Source organism: Coregonus clupeaformis, chromosome 21, assembly GCF_020615455.1.
Source record: "Coregonus clupeaformis isolate EN_2021a chromosome 21, ASM2061545v1, whole genome shotgun sequence".
Taxonomy (NCBI): Eukaryota; Metazoa; Chordata; class Actinopteri; order Salmoniformes; family Salmonidae; genus Coregonus; species Coregonus clupeaformis.
Window position 1 is genome coordinate 31,405,458 of NC_059212.1, and position 21,568 is coordinate 31,427,025.

The 21,568-nt window shown below is 41.3% G+C and overlaps 1 protein-coding gene across 3 annotated transcripts in view; it reads left to right on the forward strand.

Annotated features, from left to right (window-relative positions):
* Positions 1 to 21,172, forward strand: part of LOC121535212 (tenascin-R) — a 140,040-nt gene extending 118,868 nt beyond the window's left edge. For all 3 annotated transcript variants that reach the window (XM_041842047.2, XM_041842049.2, XM_041842048.2), the window contains 9 exons: positions 1,665 to 1,784; positions 4,980 to 5,123; positions 8,094 to 8,224; positions 10,642 to 10,774; positions 11,086 to 11,237; positions 11,393 to 11,489; positions 14,053 to 14,214; positions 14,760 to 14,923; positions 16,618 to 21,172. In XM_041842047.2, coding sequence (XP_041697981.1) covers positions 1,665 to 1,784; positions 4,980 to 5,123; positions 8,094 to 8,224; positions 10,642 to 10,774; positions 11,086 to 11,237; positions 11,393 to 11,489; positions 14,053 to 14,214; positions 14,760 to 14,923; positions 16,618 to 16,740 — 1,226 coding nt within the window. In that variant the 3' untranslated portion in view covers positions 16,741 to 21,172. The remainder of the gene's footprint in view (positions 1 to 1,664; positions 1,785 to 4,979; positions 5,124 to 8,093; positions 8,225 to 10,641; positions 10,775 to 11,085; positions 11,238 to 11,392; positions 11,490 to 14,052; positions 14,215 to 14,759; positions 14,924 to 16,617) is intronic.
* The last annotated feature ends 396 nt before the right edge of the window (positions 21,173 to 21,568 follow it).

Sequence of the window (21,568 nt, forward strand, 5' to 3'; positions counted from 1 at the left end):
CGGGTCACCCAAAAAGTGACATATTGCAGATTTAATGTATATTTACACTTGAATAGAATATAAATGCCTAGTAAGTACACATTTGCTGCTACATAATGCCCCAAATAAACAATAAAAGGAAAACTATCTCAGTTTTCACTACACTCTTAGAAAAAAAGGTGCTATATGGAACCAAAAGTGTTCTTCGACTGTCCCTATACGAGAACCCTTTGAAGAACCCCTTCGGGTTCCAGGTAGAACCCTTTTGGGTTCCATGTAGAACCCTTTCCATAGAGTGTTCTACATGGAATCCAAAAGAGTTCTAACTGGAACCAAAAAGAGTTCTACCTGGAACCAAAAAGGGTTATCCTATGGGGACAGCCGCAGAACCCTTTAGGGAAAAGAATTCTATGAGTGTACAGTATCACAGTGTAAATAAAAACTAGAAAAAAGCACACAATACTGTTTCGTAGTTACAGGGTTTACTTTGCTTATAACTTATTGTCAGAGGAACAGAGGAACACTATAATTCTGCTAACGCAGCAGCTATGATGAACCTCAGGCCGTGTTTCACAAAGTGGTGTGAAGGAGCACTTTAGGACAAATGGCAGGGCTCATTAAAACAGGGTCATAGCCCAAAAAATATAATTCAACTGTGGTGTGATTCAGCAAGAGCGAGATAAAACATATTATGGAGAGAGGAGCTCACTCTGCCAAATGGGGCGCAGAGGGTTCTCATCTTCTATATGAGAGAGAGATGAGAATTTGATAAAAGTGCCTCGAAATCCCGATTGTCAGATGAGAAGCTCTACCCCGAACTGGGCTGGCGCCCCACTTGCAGGCCAGAAACACGAACACAGGCAACTTGTTAAGATCCTTGGCACTAAGGGAAAGTTTGCGTGCGGTCACTGGAGAGTCCGGCCAGCCAGGTAGTGACCGTTGTCAGGCACTGAGGCGCTAGCTGCAATTCCAAAGGTAATGAGTGTCCACGATTCACTGGACAGGTGTCAACTGTATTGAATGTGTGCTGAAGTCCTTGGATACCCTTCAAGTAACGTTTTTTAAAAACATTGTTAGGTGGTCTGGTTGGGGCACATAGTCAGCCATATCATAACTAGACAGAGATTGATGATTACATTATTACACACTTTGATTGATTAAGTCGTTTCGGCTTATTCAATCTAATCTAATTACATTTTATTTTATTTCAAATTGGCAGCTTTCATTGGATTCAATTAAATATTTTGTGATTAAAGTAATGAGTGTAATTAAACCCATTCTATCCACAGTGTGAGATGTGAGGCAGTGTGATTATAATTCCTAGATATGATCTTAGCCATTTCCATGAGGGTATGGTCTAGGACTATTAACGGTTGCTTTCAGACGTTTGGATGCAAGCTATTTTCTTCTGTATTCTCAAGAAAAATTGTATTAAGCCAAAAATCCATATGAAAAAAAGTTAAAGGTGTATTTTAATTCCTACTTTCTCTCGGTTCTTGCAGTACCATGTGGACTATATACTTCTCTGCAGAAGTATACAGTATAGTCCACATGGGGGTCTGTAATTGGAACATACAGCAGATGGAATTTAGTAAAGTGATGGGGTGGGATCTGTGAACCACTCTGACCCACTTTATTGTATTAATCTCTCCCTTTATCTCTCTCTCTTTCTCACTTTGATACAGCAATGGACATGCCAATGGAACTGACAGCCCTCAACATTACCCCACAAGGAGCTTTATTGCAGTGGAACCCTCCTCTGTCCAGCGTTGACAGCTACGTTGTCACCCTCACCTGCAACCAGGGTAGGTGGACTTATTCTCTCTCACAAACTCTGTATCTCCGCCACAGGGGTGGAGCGTGTGGACCACCCTGAGTCTGTAGGTGGACTGGACCCCTGCCAGGTCGACTCTGATAGAAAGTCTAGCGCTGTGTCCCAAATGGCACCCTATTCCCCATCGGACTCTGGTCAAAAGTAATGCACTATATTGGGAATAGGCTGCCATTTGGGACGCACAACCTAGGACAGCTACTTGGAAATAAGCTCAGATATCAACCTGCTATTCGATGCCGCTTTCATCAATATGGCCACAAATGTTGGTTCTTCAGCAACCTCTTGCCAATGTGCTCTATTGACTCTTTGGTGTGCCCTTTCTCATTTACTAATCCAAACTCATCTAGGCAATAAAATCATGGCAGAAATGGTTTGTTAACCTGTTATTTTTCATCATCAACATAGAACCTATTTCTAAGGATGTAGTAAGCCAATCATTAAACAGCCAATGTATCTAGATTGGTTAAACAAAGTTTAGTCGTGCAAATAAATAAGAAATTGTGAATTTAAGCTAAATTGATTTAACCTCTACGGGATCGGATGTCCCGTATACGGGACGGTTGAGCTAATGTGCGCTAATGTGATTAGCATGACTGTTGTAAGTAACAGCAAACTTTCCAGGACATAGACATGTCTTATATGGGCAGAAAGCTTAAATTCTTGTTAATCTAACTGCACTGTCCAATTTACAGTAGCTATTACAGTGAAAAAAATATCATGCTATTGTTTGAGGAGAGTGCACATTCACCTCTGAAGGTAAATCATGTACTTACATTCAGTAATCTTGCTCTGATGTGTCATCCTAAGGGTCCCAGAGACAAAATGTAGCATTGTTTTGTTTGATAAAATCAATTTTTATTGTAGGAACTGGTTTCTAAAGTTTGAACCCCTGCTGTCTCTGGCTCCATACCCACCCTGCCCGGCCATCTATATGTGTGAAAGTTAGTGTATAAGCTAATGATCCATCATGTATGACATTCCTGGGAGTGTGTAAACTTACATTTTGTATTACCATATCATTTTTGTATGTTCTCTATAGTTATGTACTTGAAAATGTATCAATTGACCAATTAGGCACAGTATTGCAATGCTTCACTGGATCAATCTGATACTTTTCACACATGTATATTGCGCCTAAACTGCAATATTATACAGTGAGGGAAAAAAGTATTTGATACCCTGCTGATTTTGTACGTTTGCCCACTGACAAAGAAATGATCAGTCTATAATTTTAATGGTAGGTTTATTTGAACAGTGAGAGACAGAATAACAACAAAAAAATTCAGAAAAACGCATGTCAAAAATGTTATCAATTGATTTGCATTTTAATGAGGGAAATAAGAATTTGACGCCCTCTCAATCAGAAAGATTTCTGGCTCCCAGGTGTCTGTTATACAGGTAACGAGCTGAGATTAGGAGCACACTCTTAAAGGGAGTGCTCATAATCTCAGCTTGTTACCTGTATAAAAGACACCTGTCCACAGAAGCAATCAATCAATCAGATTCCAAACTCTCCACCATGGCCAAAACCAAAGAGTTCTCCAAGGATGTCAGTGACAAGATTGTAGACCTGCACAAGGCTGGAATGGGCTACAAGACCATCGCCAAGCAGCTTGGTGAGAAGGTGACAACAGTTGGTGCGATTATTCGCAAATGGAAGAAACACAAAATAACTGTCAATCTCCCTCGGCCTGGGGCTCCATGATCTCACCTCGTGGAGTTGCAATGATCATGAGAACGGTGAGGAATCAGCCCAGAACTACACGGGAGGATCTTGTCAATGATCTCAAGGCAGCTGGGACCATAGTCACCAAGAAAACAATGTAACTGATCCTGTAGCGCCCGCAAGGTCCCCCTGCTCAAGAAAGCACATATACAAGCCCGTCTGAAGTTTGCCGATGAACATCTGAATGATTCAGAGGAGAACTGAGTGAAAGTGTTGTGGTCAGATGAGACCAAAATGGAGCTCTTTGGCATCAACTCACTGTGTTTGGAGGAGGAGGAATGCTACCTATGACCCCAAGAACACCATCCCCACCGTCAAACATGGAGGTGGAAACATTATGCTTTGGGGGTGTGTTTCTGCTAAGGGGACAGGACAACTTCACCGCATCAAAGGGACGATGGACGGGGCCATGTACCGTCAAATCTTGGGTGAGAACCTCCTTGAAAATGGGTTGTGGATGGGTATTCCAGCATGACAATGACCCAAAACACACGGCCAAGGCAACAAAGGAGTGGCTCAAGAAGAAGCACATTAAGGTCCTAGAGTGGCCTAGCCAGTCTCCAGACCTTAATCCCATAGAACATCTGTGGAGGGAGCTGAAGGTTCGAGTTGCCAAACGTCAGGCTCGAAACCTTAATGACATGGAGAAGATCTGCAAAGAGGAGTGGGACAAAATCCCTCCTGAGATGTGTGCAAACCTGGTGGCCAACTACAAGAAACGTCTGACCTCTGTGATTGCCAACAAGGGTTTTGCCACCAAGTACTAAGTCATGTTTTGCAGAGGGGTCAAATACTTATTTTCCTCATTTAAATGCAAATCAATTTATAACATTTTTGACATGTGTTTTTCTGGATTTTTTAGTTGTTATTCTGTCTCTCACTGTTCAAATAAACCTACCATTAAAATTATAGACTGATCATGTCTTTGTCAGTGGGCAAACGTACAAAATCAGCAGCGGATCAAATACTTTTTTCGCTCACTGTATTGTGACCTTTCTCTTGCATTTCAAAGATGATGGAACAAGAAAAGTAGAAAATGCATGTTTTTTTGTTTGTATTATCTTTTACCAGATCTAATGTGTTATATTCGCCTACATTAACTTCACATTTCCACAAACTTTAAAGTGTTCCCTTTCAAATGGTATCAAGCATATGCATATCCTTGCTTCAGGTCCTGAGCTACAGGCAGTTAGATTAGGATATGTAATTTTTGGCGAAAATTGAAAAAAAAAACGGTCTGATCCTGAAGATGCAACATGCAATTAAACCTGACCAATATAACAGCCATAGGAACCCCAATCTACCAACCCAATTGTGCATATCTTAGGCAACTGCTATACATTCAAACTGTTTAATGTAATCATAAAAGTCAGGTTTGTTTACAATCTCATGTATTCTCCTATTGTAATGTAAGTCTTTCTGTTCCTCCTTCTCTTTTAGTGACAGCTGATACCTTCCTGGTGGAGGGTGTGAAACAGGAGCACCAGCTCACTAAGCTCTTGCCTAGCACCACCTACTCTGTAGCCCTCTACGCCACCAAGGGACCCCTGACCAGTGGAACGGTCATCGCCAACTTTGCAACACGTATGTAACGTACTTTACTTGTTTAGCTACGTACCACCTACCCATTCAGAACCAGCCCACAAAGACTACTAAGAGCAAACAAGCTACTTAAAACTCATTACTACTATTCAATTAACGGGTGCCCTCTCACACCTCTTAGTTAAAGTTTGTCTAATTAGCAACAGGAATCATTGCCCATCTCATTGAGGCACTTGCAGTGTGATCACTGACTGACAATATCTCTAATGCTGGTACATTAGGACAGCCTCAGTCTCATAAAAAAATAATCTATCTCCGCAAGAGTTGGCAAGACTGAGGCTATCCTAATATGGACACCTTCACAAGCCAATGAGATCATACCTACTCTACGGCAGGGAAGGGAGAAGAGGAGGGGAGGAAGATGGTGTAGTTTAGCCAGAGTTGGGGCTCTGGGCCCGGTTGCATAAAATACCTTAAGTTTTTCCCTTAAGGGTTTACCTTAAGGAATAATTTCACATTACCTAAGGGAATTGTTGCATAGAGCCCCTCAAACATTTCCTTACGTAAAGGCATCATTTAGGCGTTTTACTGTAGTTTGAAGGCATGTATGGCGGAAAGAGTCTCTGGTTACCCCGGAGAAGACCTGATTCACTGAATGAATGTCTCATCAAAGAGATCACATTAATTTCGTGATCGCAAAATAGAACTTCTACACTCAAGACAGGAGAAACAAATTGATTCAGAACATAATATAACACGTTTTTTTTGTTACTTTTTTCTCAACTTGTTTCTATTACTTTCTAGCACGTCAAGCTAGCAGAGTAGGTAGCTAGCTAGACAGCTAGCTATGTAGCCATGGATTATGTACCTTTCATTGTTTAGCTACCTAGCTTGCTGATGGATGTTTTCTTTTTGAAACCAGGGTAGAGGAAAGCAACATTCAACTCCACAAATGCTTTTTACATTGATATACATACTCAATGAAGCACTTAAGGGACCTCATGGGCACCCTTAACTTTTTCACTTAATTTAAGGGGGAAATTCGCCTTAAAATGTTTTGTGCAACTGACTAAAAAAGATAAGGGGAAAATGTACTTAAGATGTTTTGTGCAACCGGGCCCTGAACTCTATTTTCAGTGTTTCATTAACAAAAAAAATCTCTGTCAGCAGCAGTGCATTAATATCCCCAAGGGAGCAGAGTGGCCCAGGCGGCACTACAGTGGAACCATATTAACATTTTCAGAACAAGTGGGCTGCTGCTCTGCCTCTGTACTGTACACAAACTAATGTCCAGAATAAAATAACAACCAGTACTTTTTTGTGGCTTTTTTGTCTTGCGGTAAAAGTCTCCCTATAGGGAGGGGCAATTCCCCTATATTTATTTAATCAACCAGTTCCCTTTGCAAAACTTAATTTATAGACACTGTTTTTCACCAAATTATTTTGTCTAAAAGTGTCACAGGCCATCAGCTTTGCTACTCCAGGGCCAGCCTTGTTCTCTAATGTTGACACGTAATCACTGGATGGGGTAGCGAAGTTCACCAGGCTTCAGAGGGTTTTTTCTGTTCTTAATTTGGGTCTTATTTAATTTTCAATGTGGTTATGCTCTGCTTACGCTTTGTTTTCGCTGGTTGTTATGCTCTGATAAAAATGTGACAGTGTTGATGGCCTCTTATGAGCATAAAGTTATTTGCTGACTCACTTTCTAAAAGACTTGACCAGTAAGAGAGATGTTATTTAGGGACGTTTTAGAAATGATAATGTTTCTTCAAAATAAGTACTTTGGTTTAGTATCCACCTGAACCAGTGCATGGGGATTCAATTATTAATTGTTTGTTGATTGAAATACATGTATTGTATATCTCAGTACAATGCATACAGGAGGGAGATTTACTGATCTTCTTATCATATAGTAATAATGCATTACTGCATTTGCCATCTGTTTGCCTATTGAGACACCTCTATATTAGATGTCGAAAAACTCCATCTTTCAGAATAGTGCTGACACAGGGTATAATTAAAGAGAATGAGAGAGAGAGAGAGAGAGAGAGAGAGAGAGAGAGAGAGAGAGAGAGAGAGAGAGAGAGAGAGAGAGAGAGAGAGAGAGAGAGAGGAAACCAGAGAGAAGTGTAGGCATTGTGATGACTTGAAAAGATTCAATCACAATTAAAGGGGATGAAAGGAAAATGAAAGGATTAACGCCCTCTCAGGCGTAGCAGTCATGTTGAGGAGAGAGGAGGAGAATGGCAGTCTGTCAGATAAGACCTGGAAGAGGCAGATAGGTCAGTGTGGACACCAACATTGTAATTTTCTCTAGTGGGCACTACTGCCGTGTGGAGATGTCATTGCATCTCATGTAGAAAATCCTTCAGGCCTGAGGCTATCAGTGGTGAAACACACTGTTAATTACTGAACTGTCATAGAGCTCCCCTGAAAACACCTGAGGACAACAGAAGGAGAGCGAGATAGGAAAAGGAGTGAGGTAGGGAACAGAGTGGGTGGCAGGTAGCCTATTGGTTAAGAGCGTTTGTCCAATAACCGAAAGGTTGCTGGTTTGAATCTCGAGCCGACTAGGTGAAATATCTGTCAATGTGCCCTTGAGCACTTCACCTTAATTGCTCCTGTAAGTCGCTCTGGATAAGAGCGTCTGATAAATGACATAAATTAGTCTATCAGATACGTATCTAGATGTGCGAGGAGGATAGATGCTTTGGCAAAAACGTTTGTCTGAGTAGGCAGATTTATTTTTAGCATGAATCATTGGCAGATAAAAAAATATTGCAGTAAAGGATGCTGGGTAAAGGACATTAGAATGCATGTGCAGAAGGGTGATTCTAACTAAGGTCCGCTAGAGGGGGGTTCATCAAATTAGGAGATAGATCATAATTGGGCAACTTTCCCTATTTAAGTACAGTATTTGGATACTAGAAATTGACCTCCAGACATACAGTAGCCTCTAATGGTTTGACTCACAGTGATGTAGTTATCTGCTATCTGATTGCTCCCCTGTAGCCATGGACGCTCCTCTGAACCTGACGGCCAGCGAGGTGAACCACCGCAGCGCCCTCATCTCCTGGCAGCCACCCATCGCGGACATCGACAACTACATGCTCACATACAAATCAGCCGATGGCAGCAGAAAGGTAGGCAGAATACAGTAGGGCTTATCTAACTTTATCAACAAGAGTTCCCATTCACAGACACATACTGAACTGTACATGCCAAAGAGGTTCAAATGGGAAATGTATATGAGCCACAAGTGTTATGTGTAGTGTTTTCAAGCTGCCAAAATACTAGCCTGGTCCCAGAGCTGTCTGTGCTCTTGTCTTCTCCATTGCTGTCATTGTCAAGCCAAACATTGGCATGAGAATGAGTGACAAGGAATTGGAATCATATCACAAACAGACTGGCACTCAGGCTACCAAAACGCTGCCTTTCCTTACGAAAAAAGATTGCAGTCAGAGTGCAGTATAACTGTAGTTCAACTGCAGTACGCTGCAGTTATTATTACTGCGTCCAAAATACCACAGTCAACTGCAGTTACTGCACTTTTACTGCAGTTTGAAAACTGCAATCTTTTTTTGTAAGGGTTATCTTTGTCTATGAGTTTCCAATCAAGCTCACACACTGTAGGCCTCTATGCTGTATCATTAAGCCAAAGGTCCTCACAGGAAATATGATTCGTAACATATGAGCCATAATATGAGAATTACCGGTAGTGTTTTGAAGTTACCAAAACAGTGTACATATCTCCCAGACAAATGACCGTTTAATACAGACACATTGCACAGCTCTACTCCACAGTGAATTCCCAGGCAATAGAGCCATTTAGATATTTTAATTTGCCTCCTGGAACATTTTTCATTTTAATTACATTCTTTGATGTAGCTGAGTAATATTAATAAAGTAGATTAGCAAGGTTATTCCGATACAATATGCCTATTAATGACTCACCAGGAACAATTTCCCCTGATATTCTACAGCAGATATCTCTCTCAACTAATTACATCATACAGGCAGAGCCCAAGAATGCATCCCAAATTGCACCCTATTCCCTATATAGTGCACTACATATGACCAGAGTCCTATGTGCCCTGGTCAAATAGTGCACTATAAAGGGAATAGGGTGCCATTTGGGACAAAGTCACAGACAGAGCCCAAGACTGTACTGTCCTCACTGTCTTTATCTTATCTAGCTTTAAATATTATTTTATATATATCTTTCAACACACATGCATACACATGCACGAACACATCATACACACACACACACACACTCACACACACACAGTCACAGTCAACACACATGCATGTGTTTTACTATATTGACCTTGTGTGTTTTTGGTGCTTGTGTTTGTCCAGTGGGTGTCAGTCATGCACAGATTATTTGGTTTTAGTCACAGGATATGTTGTTTTACTCTGCTTAGGTTCATTTCAGTCCCCATAAATTCTTCCCAACCTTTTCTCTCTGCTAATATAATGTTCATATTCACCACAGTAATCTGTGTTAGTTTGAATATGTTGACCTTCTAGATTAGAGCAATACAATTATATTTTGTAAATTAGGCAACCTGCAATCTATTGTAAATTATGTTTTGTACATGATCAACAATACCATACATGCAAATATTTTATATCGGTAACTGTTGTTGTAACAATAAAATAATACTCTTGACAAAGAAACTACAGCGAAACAGTACCAGGTCCATTGTGAGAGAAACATTATTTAAAAAGCTGCTTTAACTGCATAATTCACACAACATGTTGTCTTAAAATGTGTGACTTTTTCCAAAATGGCTGAACATTTCATCCAGTTCTTCATAGATATTTCATGTGGCTCAAACCTCATCAGATTCAGCAGTTCACGCTGCTGTCACAGCCAGCTCCTAGAGAGCTCATCATCGAAATCTATTTTTTATTTAATCTGCCAGAAAAAGAGATCTCTGAGAAAAATGGGATGCCATCCACTCTGCGACAGAAGATACGCTTGATAAAAGTGGATTTGTCAAAAACAATTAAAGGGAATTGAGCCGTCTTGAGTTTTAGACCGAAATAGCCATTCTTCCTCTTCCTGGCAGCTCCTTATAGCACCAGTGTCTGATAAGGTCATTTCCCTCCCCTTTAGCTGCGGTTTTAGTTCTCCTTCTGATCATTTAGAAAAACACAAGGAAGAGTTGTACAAGGGCCAAATACACTAGATAATGAATTCAGCATTTAAATGGGCCTGACAATGTTTTTTTTCTGTAAATGTGCCTGGGTGCTTTTGTTGTTTGTTGGTAGGAGTCAGATAGTATCACCGCTATGGGTTACTGTCTGCTATACACTTGTTTGGATTGGATCTAGCTGTTTGCTGTACCGTATCCACTCACAGGCCCATAAATGATGTTAAAAGCCCTAGGTCTATGCTGTGCTTACACTCCTATTCATAACAACAGGAATTATCAGATCAGGGTCTGCATTCACAAAGCGCCTTAGAATAGGAGTGCTGATCTAGGATCAGTTACCGTTCCCTTATCTGTGTGTTCTCCCCTCTGTGGTGTGTGTGTGTGTGGTGCTACAGGAGCTGATCCTGGATGCAGAAGACACGTGGATCCGTCTGGAGGGCCTGGCAGAGACCACAGAATACACTGTGAGGTTGCAGGCTGCCAGGGGATTAGAGACCAGCGATATCGTCTCTACGGCCTTCACAACAGGTAAACACATATGCACGCACACTAACACACACACAGATACTCACACACACACATACACACACGTACCATTTATCCCCACTCCACTCTCTATCCAGATTCCAGGCCCATATTCAATAAGCATCACAGACTATGATAGGTGATCTAGGATCAGATCCCCTCTGTCCATATAATCATATTAATTATGATCTAAAATCAAAACTAACCCTATATCAGCAGTCCTACTATGACATGCTTTATGAATATGGGCCCAGTCCTCATCATTCTCCATTGTGTTGAGCTGATGTCATGTGCTCTGTTCTTCTCCGCTCCAGGAAACCGTCTGTTTGCCACCCCTCAGAACTGTGCCCAGCATCTGCTGAATGGGGAGTCCCTGAGCGGCGTCTACACAATCTACATCAACAGAGATGCCAATCAGGGAGTGCAGGTCTACTGTGATATGACCACAGACGAAGGAGGCTGGATCGTAAGTGTCTCACAGCAGGAGATATACCTTGCAGAAAAACCCCAACAACACCCAACATTATAGTGCATAGGGTGCTATTTGGGACATATACTTTGTGTAATTAAAGTGTTGTCACCTGATCTCCACTCTGCATCTGTATCTGGTCTGTGTTCCAGGTGTTCCAACGTCGTCAGAATGGCCTTACCGACTTCTCCAGGAAGTGGAGTGACTACAGGGTCGGCTTTGGGAACCTAGAGGATGAATTCTGGCTCGGTAAGGTCCTCAACAGCTCATTTCAACCCCATAACACTTTTTAGGAGGTATCTCTCGGGGCTACTTAGCTCTGTAGAGAGATACCCCTACTCTTGGGGTAGAGTGTGTAGTTTTGTACACTACTTAAAATAGGAATAGGAGGCCCTTGTGTTTGTGTTGCAGTCTCTGCTTCTGCTTATCTCTCCCACAGCAGAATTAACAGTTGACTTAATTTACACATTTGTTTCTAGTCTGTTGTTTCTAGTCTCTCTCTCTCTCCTGTCTTTCTTTCATTACTTCACTTCACAAACACTAGCTCTGCGATTTATTAATGGATGTATTCAGCTCTCATTTCTCACTGAGATTACATGGTAATTGTTTTTCATAAATTCTCTGATTTTGATACAAAACAAAAGCGCTCTCTCCTTTGATGAACTCATTATAAAATCCATAATTATATTCATTACAAAAGCTAGAAATGAACAATGTTTCTTCATGGGCCTGTTTTCATGTTATTGTTTTTGCAAATAGATAAAAGATGAGGTCAACATGAATATTTCATAGCAGAGAGCCCAACCTTGAGAACTAGTTTTTGTACTTTTAATTAGAAAAATAGAATTACAGTACAGTACACTTTCATAACCAAAAAAAGGATTGTAAATTAATTTAACCTTTAGAACACGTGTCAAGCTCATTTCACGGAGGGCCGAGTGTCTGCGGGTTTTCACTCCTCCCTTGTACTTGATTGATTAATTAAGATCACTAATTAGTAAAGAACTCCCCTCACCTGGTTGTCTAGGTCTTAATTGAAAGGGAAAAAAACCTGCAAACACTAGGCCCTCCATGGAATGAGTTTGACACCCCTGCTTTAGAACATTGCAGAATATTGATGACCCTGCAGAACATTCATCCCCAGTCTTTGTCATGCCTCTTTCTATATCACCAATTGCCACTACGTTCCTACCCAAGCTGTACCTCAGTATATCATCTACTAATGACACACAAATCCAATGCGCTGGGAAACCAGTGTGAATCCTGACTCATTCCTGATTGGTAAAAGCTAAAAGCACTTCTCATCCAGTAGATATTCCTTATGACCTGTTTCATTTCTGCTGACTCAGTGCTGTGCTCACTCCTGCTGGGGACGGTAGGTGTCTGCATCCCAAATGACTCCCTATTCCCTATATAGTGCACTACTTTTGAGTATTGCACTATACAGTATAGGAAATAGGGTGCCATTTGGGATGCAACCCCGGTCTACACTGCCAGGCCCATCACATATCCCCTGTCTGTCATTAAATACACAGTAGGAGGTCACCTCTGGCTCTGGCAAGCACACCCAGTGCTCCTCCTTGCCCAGTCTCATACTAATAGAGACCTGGCTGTCCACACTGCAAAAACACCTCCTGCCATGACAGGGAGCACTGTAGCCATGTACTGTACCATTCCTGTGACTGACACTGATATGGTATAGACATGACAGCATGGTGGGCTTCAGATTATGTAAGCATACCGCACCTGACCTTTTTTATTCGACATCGTACCACAGAGACTATGTGTTAGACCTGGGAGACAAAATAAAATTTGGTTTAACTACCCTGATATGGACAGAATAGCTCTTTCTGCGGGGAAACACTTCACATTAAGTTTGCTTCACACAAAAGAAACAGGAATTAATGGATGCTTTTATTAGTAGCCGTTTGAAAACAGCAAATTTTTATTTCAGCTGCGGTGCTATCCATTAATCTGACTCACTGACCCGACCCTGGCCAAATATATTGTCAATTTGAGGACGTAATATAAAGAAATTGACGCAGTTGTGCAATATGAGATCATTATCGCTCTTTTTAATTTGCCCCTTAATTTCTGTGGAAGTGTAGGAGTAAGCTGGGTAATAAAATGATAAGAGATGTTAACTTAGGAGATATAATGAGAACAGAATACAGCCTCCAAATGCATTTTTTATCCTGCTGGCTATTTCTAATCAAGTAAATAGCAGATGATCCTGCATGGCACTGGCAAATTGGACTTCACTCAATGTTTAACAAATCTTATTACACCAATTGCTTTTCCCCTGTCACCAGGGCTTTCTTTGCTTTGTAATGCCGATTGTATCTTTTGCTGACATATCGGAGCCCGAGCCCAGTTTCTCCCTCGTTCAGTCCAATGCTTATCGTCAGAGGCTTGAAGTTTTTTGTAGGGTATAAATAAAACTGCTATCTGCTATTATGAGACATCTACAACATCATATGATTTCTTGCTTGAGGTTAAACTTGAAACATCCCTGCCAAGTGGGGAAGTTTGTTATCTTGGGAAAGCAAGGTCTAATCTCCCTGGTCCTTATCATCACAGCCTGGCTGGGCTCTGGGCTGGCAGTAGCTGCAGAAGCAAGGCCAAATGGACCAAAGGCTGTTGACTGGAAGATATGGACAGATTTCACTTCACTGTCAGCTTCCTCTTGTCTCTATGTCGTTTCCTGTGTGCATCGGTTCTTGCCATGTAAAGGTGCAGGTACAAGTTAATGTCAGACTTGAGTGAGTGAGTTAATTTGAAACGGCCAATGGTTATCTTTATTCTTCTTCAGGTTTGGACAACATACAGAAGCTTGCAGCTCAAGGTCGCTACGAGCTCCGGATCGACATGAAGGATGGCCAGGAGTCTGTTTATGCCAACTATGACAAGTTCGCCATCGGAGACGCCAGGAATTTATACAAACTCAGGATAGGAGAGTATAATGGCACAGCTGGTGAGCATTTATGTACACTCTACTCTATGTGGCACTGATTTAAGATTAAGCAACTAAGCTATTAAACGTACAGTATATTACTTTTAACAGCAAAGAGATGCATAATACTGAACCGATAGCCCAGCAGTTAGAGCGTTGGGCCAGTAACCAAAGGATTGTTCGTTCAAAACCCCAAGCCGATAAGGTGAAGAATCTGTCATTCTGCTCTTGAGCAAGGCAGTTAACAGCCCCCCCACCCCACACCCCACAACAACAGCTCCCTGGACGCCCACCTATCCAATTTAGAGGGGTTGGGTTAAAAGAGGAAGTCAAGTATCGGTTGGACCTTGTGTGCACTTGCCGATCAAAATACATTTATTTAGAAAACCATAAAAGCCATTCTCTTCCATCTCTGTTATGGTGTCTTGAAAGAAGATCATTTATTTAATCCCATCCACCCACCACTTGGCTCCAGCCCTGCAGTATTATTCAGATCAGACTGCCAGTGTGCCCATGTCTTGTGCTGGTTCTTTCTATTCGTAATTGATTTCCAATCCCTGTCACAGGGGACTCACTGAGCTATCACCAAGGCCGTCCCTTCTCCACCAAAGACAGAGACAATGACATCGCTGTGACCAACTGTGCTCTGTCCTACAAAGGAGCCTGGTGGTACAAAAACTGCCATCGGGCCAACCTGAATGGAAAATATGGCGAGTCGAGACACAGTCAGGTGAGTGTCCCTGTTCTCCATACTGTGACTGAGCTGTGACGACTGACATTAAAGACCACAGTCTGTGAGATTCCCTTTCATTTCAATTAAAAACATAAAGAAAATGAAGGCAGTTAGGCCAGCTCCTTTTGTATTATACAGTTAGGCCAGCTCCTTCGTATTATACAGTAAGGCCAGCTCCTTTGTATTATACAGTAAGGCCAGCTCCTTTGGATTATACAGTAAGGCCAGCTCCTTTGTATTATACAGTAAGGCCAGCTCCTTTGTATTATACAGTAAGGCCAGCTCCTGCCGCTTTTCCAACAGTGCGATTTTGTTAAAAGTACAAATCTTGTAAAGAGCTTTTGGTGAGGCTACTACAAAAGGCTTAAAACATCACACAAATTCAGCAGAATGAAAATTTGCTTTAATGTCCAAAATGTTGCTGAATATTTCAATGGCTATTGTAAGGGTTGGTGTGAGGTGTGACCCATGTGCGGTGCAGGTAGACAGTAGGCAAGGATGGTGAAACAAGGATCTTTACTGGTGGTCCAAAAGCCAGGATACAAAACAACGGACTATACACGAAAACAAATGAGGAGCACATAGGTCTCCAAAAAACTGGCTGACAGCAAACAATACGAAATACTAACTCTGACTGGAAAAACACAATGATACAGGGAGAACACTTCTCGAGTACCTGTAACTCCGTCTCGTGATCTGACACTGATACGTACTGCTTGACATTAAGGAACTAGCAGAGACAACTGAGCAAGGGAACACAGGGAAGTGAGGGCATAAATGCACAGGTGAATCAGATAGCCACAGGTGACACCAATAGACAGATAATTAGTCCCGACTGTGAGTGAGGAGATGCCTATGGTTGTCGGAGGATGACACCTAGTGGGTCGCTCCGGAACTGTGACCCACTCCTGTAACAGTGCACCCTGTAACAAGCAGTCGCGAGTGCGCAGACTTGGGTATGTACATCCTCCCCGATGGACCTCCGCCCGGATCGGGCTCCCGCCGTAGCGCTGCTCTGACCAGCCTATCAATTCCCCACGAAACTGGGGCAGCAATCAGGGCGTTGGGGACAATGGGGTCGTCCCTCATGGCCAGCGTCTCCAGGCCGGGACAAGGAAAGCCATCGCCCTCGTGTGGGCATACGCCCGGCAGGAGATCGATAGCTCAGTCATAAGGCCTGTGAGGAGGTAGGCCCTTGGCACGCCTCTTACTAAAGCCCTCCCCCAGATCCCAATACTCCTGGGGAAGAGGTGAGGACTGGTAGGTGGTCTGGGATGGTGGTTTGGGCTGATGAGTGGTCAGTGGGGAACCGAACAGGACGGGGGCGGAGCCTCCCTCCAGGATGAGCCGCCCCATGGACCAGTCAATCCGGGGGTTGTGAGCGACCAGCCAGGGGTGCCCGAGAATGAGGGGACATTCCGGAGAGGTGTCGGAGGATGACACCTAGTGGGTCGCTCCGGAACTGCGACCCCATCCTGTAACAGGCTATAGGAAATACCATTGTAAGGAAAAAGGAAAAAGGTTGGTCTGAGAATAAGGAGACAGCTGAGGATGTTACATTCAAATTAGAAGTGAACTGTCCATTGAGAACAATACCTAAACCTATCTCACTTGGCATATGAGCAATATGTAATCGGAAGTTACATAACTCAGCATAAGTTTCTAACCAATGTCTTCTCTTGATCTTACAGGGTATCAACTGGCATTACTGGAAGGGTCATGAGTTCTCTATCCCCTTCGTGGAGATGAAGATGAGGCCATTTAACTACCGCAGCATCAGTGGCAAGCGAAGGAGGTCCACTCCTCCAGAATAAACCCTTTATCCCTGTACACTTTTACCCCCAATCCAGCTAGCTGTTCCCACTTCTACATAAGGCTGAAAGACAATAGGACGAGCTATGTAATTTATTAAAACAATTGAATGACAATGGTTCTGTTTGCTAGCCCGGAAAACCAGACTGAATTCAGCTCTGTTTCACATTTGTTTCACTCCACTAGTGAAACGAGTGAAACATAGTGTGAGTCAATCTGGATTTTGAGGCTATCTATTTGCTAAAGTAGGAAGAGAGGTAAACCATTAGGTTTGTGTGTTTAGTCAGGTGCCCTGTCCTGGAAATTAAAGGGGTGAGCTCAGAGTAGAGTTCATGAACTTCTCTCTGTCTATAAAATATGAGTACATGAGAGCTAGGATTATTTATCCCATTTAAAATAGTAATTTTAACAAAATTCTATATGCCCATAAACATGTAAGATATCTCTATTTTTATAACTGATATGGTAAAAGTCAATTTATTACATGATATGATTTGATGCCTTGTTACTGAGATTTTGATTGAAATAGCAACCCTCCATGAGTTTTATAGACAAATGCCTGCATGGAGCAATTAATTGGACATAGACAAAACATTGGCACTCATAATGAGCTAATCAGCATTAGCCATTACCAAGCGACATACCAGCCTGTAATAGTGGATTCAACATCAGTTATTTATTTATTTATGTCCATGTGTCCGATTTACTTTTGAATATAAAATAAAATCCCAAATCCATACTCTGGTTGGAATGGAAGAAACGTAGAGCACCAAACAATGATTGTGCTCAACTTGAAATGTACATGCCTAGCTCCAGTGCCCATTTAGTAAGAAAAGAACAGTGAGCAAGTTACATAGTATGACCACTGTCATTCAATTATTGTCTTGATACTGCCCTGCATAACTGAAATATATAACACTGACCAATATTCACATACGGTATTCTCCTTGAGTAAATTCCAACTCCACAAACAAATGTAAAGCAGTATATGGATACTGTATATGAATTAGCACTCTCAAATGTTTCCCCATTATGTTACTTGCAGTGAGGGTGCTAATATTAGTTCTGACATGAAACCAAAGATTTGCTGAAGAGAAACTGTCGACAGAGCTCCCTTTCTTTGTAACCTCATCATCACTTCAGCAGATTTTTGGGGGGATAATTGGTTGTAATCTCAGAAACAATTGTCATGGTTACTTTCTGAGCACTTGTTCTTTGTCAGTATTATTTGAAACTGATAAGCTCAATTACTGTATGTTGGTGTTTAATAGTCGTCCTAAATACAGTACATTCTTCCTGTCTCACCCGTATTTAATGTCTAACTGTGTTACGCCACCAGTGCAAGTAACATTTGGCCTGCTGTAGCGAACCCCTCATGTCCTCAATGTACATTTGATGGATGGATACACTGTATTTCTACTTATCCAATCATTTACATCAAACCATTTAATTTACTGTTGTTCTCCGTTTTCTGTGGTTTATATTGACCAATTAACTTTATTTTTCTCTCACCCAATCTCTACAAACTCTACCAACCACACAGTGTGTTTGTAACATAATAACTGTGTTTATTTTTTGTTATTCACTGTCCTTTAGACTTGATGACTTAAAACAATGGTGATTGACCATCCTAACGACTGCTGGTACTATGGTATATATCGGTATAGGAATCAGGAGCATTATGAAACTCTTATACTACTTCCCCTATTGTTCTAATCATAGTTGTTAAGACAGACTTGTTTTGAAAAAGGATGAGCCTACTGCATGCTAACAGTATGAGCAACACCTCCATGGTAATAACAAATGTGTCATGAGAATATTATTGTATTTAAGTGTTGAATTTCTCCTCAGAATTCCACTTGTCCAGTGACTGTTCCAGAGCTGTTAATGCAATGCATCCGAACTCCCTGAGCAAGACATTGTTTAGTTTTTACTAGAATAGGGTGTGCACTTGTTTATTAACTACATAGACTAACTATGTCTCAGTGCATTTTGTGCAAGGAATGAGAGTGATGAAGCTCTGTAGATAACAGATGGAATGTACTGTATGTAACAAAAGAGGTGTCTCTTTTGGCAGATGCTGGTGTGCCCAAATTCTAACCCGAATGCTTATTGACTCCTCCCAAAAAATGTCACCACTGTCTTTCAGAATTTATAATTGTCAATCAATCAGAATTATACAGCGTTATTGTCCACAAACACGTTTGGTTAGGTGAGGTGTTCTGACAAGATTATCCAGAAGGCCTATTCCAAGCTTTAGCATATGTATACTGTAGTTCTTATTTATGTTATGATTCCTTTCTGTAAGTCATAGCCTTTTTCAACGTGCACAAAAGTTAAGCTTGTCAGTATTTCAACCCCCAGAATCTCTGCCAAGAATTGAAGTTGAAGTCTGAGCTGGTAAAGTTATATTTCAATTGGACTGATTAAATCATCTTACCTGTTTTGATGTTGTTTCAGGGGAGCAAAAGAGAGAATATCTACAAAATTCTACTTGAATTTGGAATTAAAGGTATTAGAGCGTTAAGACACTTGTGATGTAATAGCACATCTAACTTTTGAGGGAACCTCAAATACAAATGCATGTAATCAATGATGGCTGCGAAAATGCTGAGTACTAAAAGAATATAAACAAATCGAGGAATACTGAGGAGGGAAATAAATGTATTGTTAGTAAGAAATATAATAGAATCTCAATATGCTGAATATAAAGTTGTTTTTCATGCCTTTCCACTTCAGGACTACTGTAGACAACACGTTGCACATATGTGACAGGAGTATATGCAATGCTGTTACTAACTCCATAAACTGTGAATGCCGAGATCAAGTATGAGATGTAGATCAAGTATACCTCTCCCAGGCATCGTCAGACCTCCACCAGACATTGCTGAAGCAGAATACTTACATTTGGGGGGAAACAGTAGGGCCCCTTATAGCCACCACTATTGTTCCTACTATTGCTCCCATGCCATCACTTGAAGGAGGGTGAATGTATAGTTCTGATTATAGAATGGAATAACTAGAATGGGAATAACACAGACCACTGTGATTCTATTTCTATGGTTCTGATGCCTCATACAGCCATGAGTAGAAACAGATTTTGACATAATAGGTCTGCAGTTCACCACATAATCAACCTCACAGAAAATACTCTAACGCTCTAATCACAGTTCATCACAGTCCATATGTAAATCAACTAAGGGACAATTGCATGGCTGTACAAAAATCATGCAGATTATGGGTGAATTATCCTATCACTTTAAAATGATTACATTGTCCTAGAATAATAAGTGCTTGGATATGTCGCATGCCACTCATATTAGATAAGTAAATGATCAAACAAGAAATAGCCTACATACATTTTCTTATCAGAATTATACATTTAACCTATTGATATGCTGTAGGACTAACATTGCTGTTACTCTCTTAGTATGCATTCCAAGTGAATGTTGTTGCTGTTGCTCTACCCAGGAGCTGATGTAGGAGGATCAGATCAATAGTCGAATTTGGGGCTGCATCCCAAATGGCACCCTATTCCCTATTTAGTGCACTACTTTTGTCCGGAGACCTATTGCCCTGGTCAAGAGTAGTTCAGTTGGCCAGAGCCCTATGGCCCTGGTCAAAAGTAGTGCACTAAATAGAAAATAGGGTGCCATTTGGGACACAACCCTGTTTTCGAACGCCATAGCCAGAGGCCAAGTTAACATGTGGTCTGCTCTTCTATTTGAACAGATGAGAAACTATAAAGTGTCTCTCTGTTTTATCTGGTGCACAGCATGCAGATCTTTGTATTTACATCTGAGAGAAGGTTTCAAAAATGTTCTGTGTGAGGAGGGGAGTGTAATCAAAAGACTGCATTTTATGCAACAACGTTGACGGCAGACTTCACTCTATTATTGATTTGCATAGCAGATGGTAAAAGCTCATCTAGTGCTTCAGAATTGTCCATCTTCCCCCATTACTTTACCAATCACAGCTTCACAATGCACTGGAGAAACAACTCACACTGGATCACAACTCAAACCCACAATCTGTTCCTCTGTTGTGTGATTTAATCAGGCATAGTTAATGTGTGGAATGATTTCCTGTTGTTTTTTTATTTAATTGTATTTATGACCACTAGACACAGCTACGTAATACATTTGTCAGTTGATGCAACATTACTATTTAGCTGAGAAATAGCCACAAGGATTGTTGAAATGTGTACTTTGCCTGTTGGATTAAGATCCCAGTTCTATGCTATCTATATTATTTGCCATGAAGAATGTGAAGGAAGGTTGGGACCGTGGAAAAGCTCATTTGATAAGTATCTGGATTGTGTTGGATAATCCTGGGTACTACCGGTGAGATTAGTTCTAGTTTAACTTTAAACATGTACTGTATAGTTCCTTTTTTAATACATTTTCTACACATTAATAAAATATTCCAATGGTCCATTTTGCTGTTTACAAGTGCAGTTCTTGTTTCAGATGTCCTTTTTGTCTCAACTTCATTTCACATGCTTTATAAATAAACACAACAATCTAACAATCATTTCACTCACACCAATAGTTTTTTAAATCTGGAATTTGATTCAATACTCTTCTAATCTCTTGGCCTATTTTTACAAGGAATGTCTTCTCAGTAACTCACACGTATAGTTTGTTGTGATGGTGATGGGGTTCTCTGTGATGACTGCAGCAAAGGGGCTGCCATCAAACTTGACGCTAACTGACCCACAGAGTCGGGAGCTATTGTGTATGCTAAAGCATGATATCCAGGTTGTGTGTGTCTTTGTCAGGCTCCGAGGCAGTGTCCAAAAATGGCACCCTATTCTCCATATAGTGCACT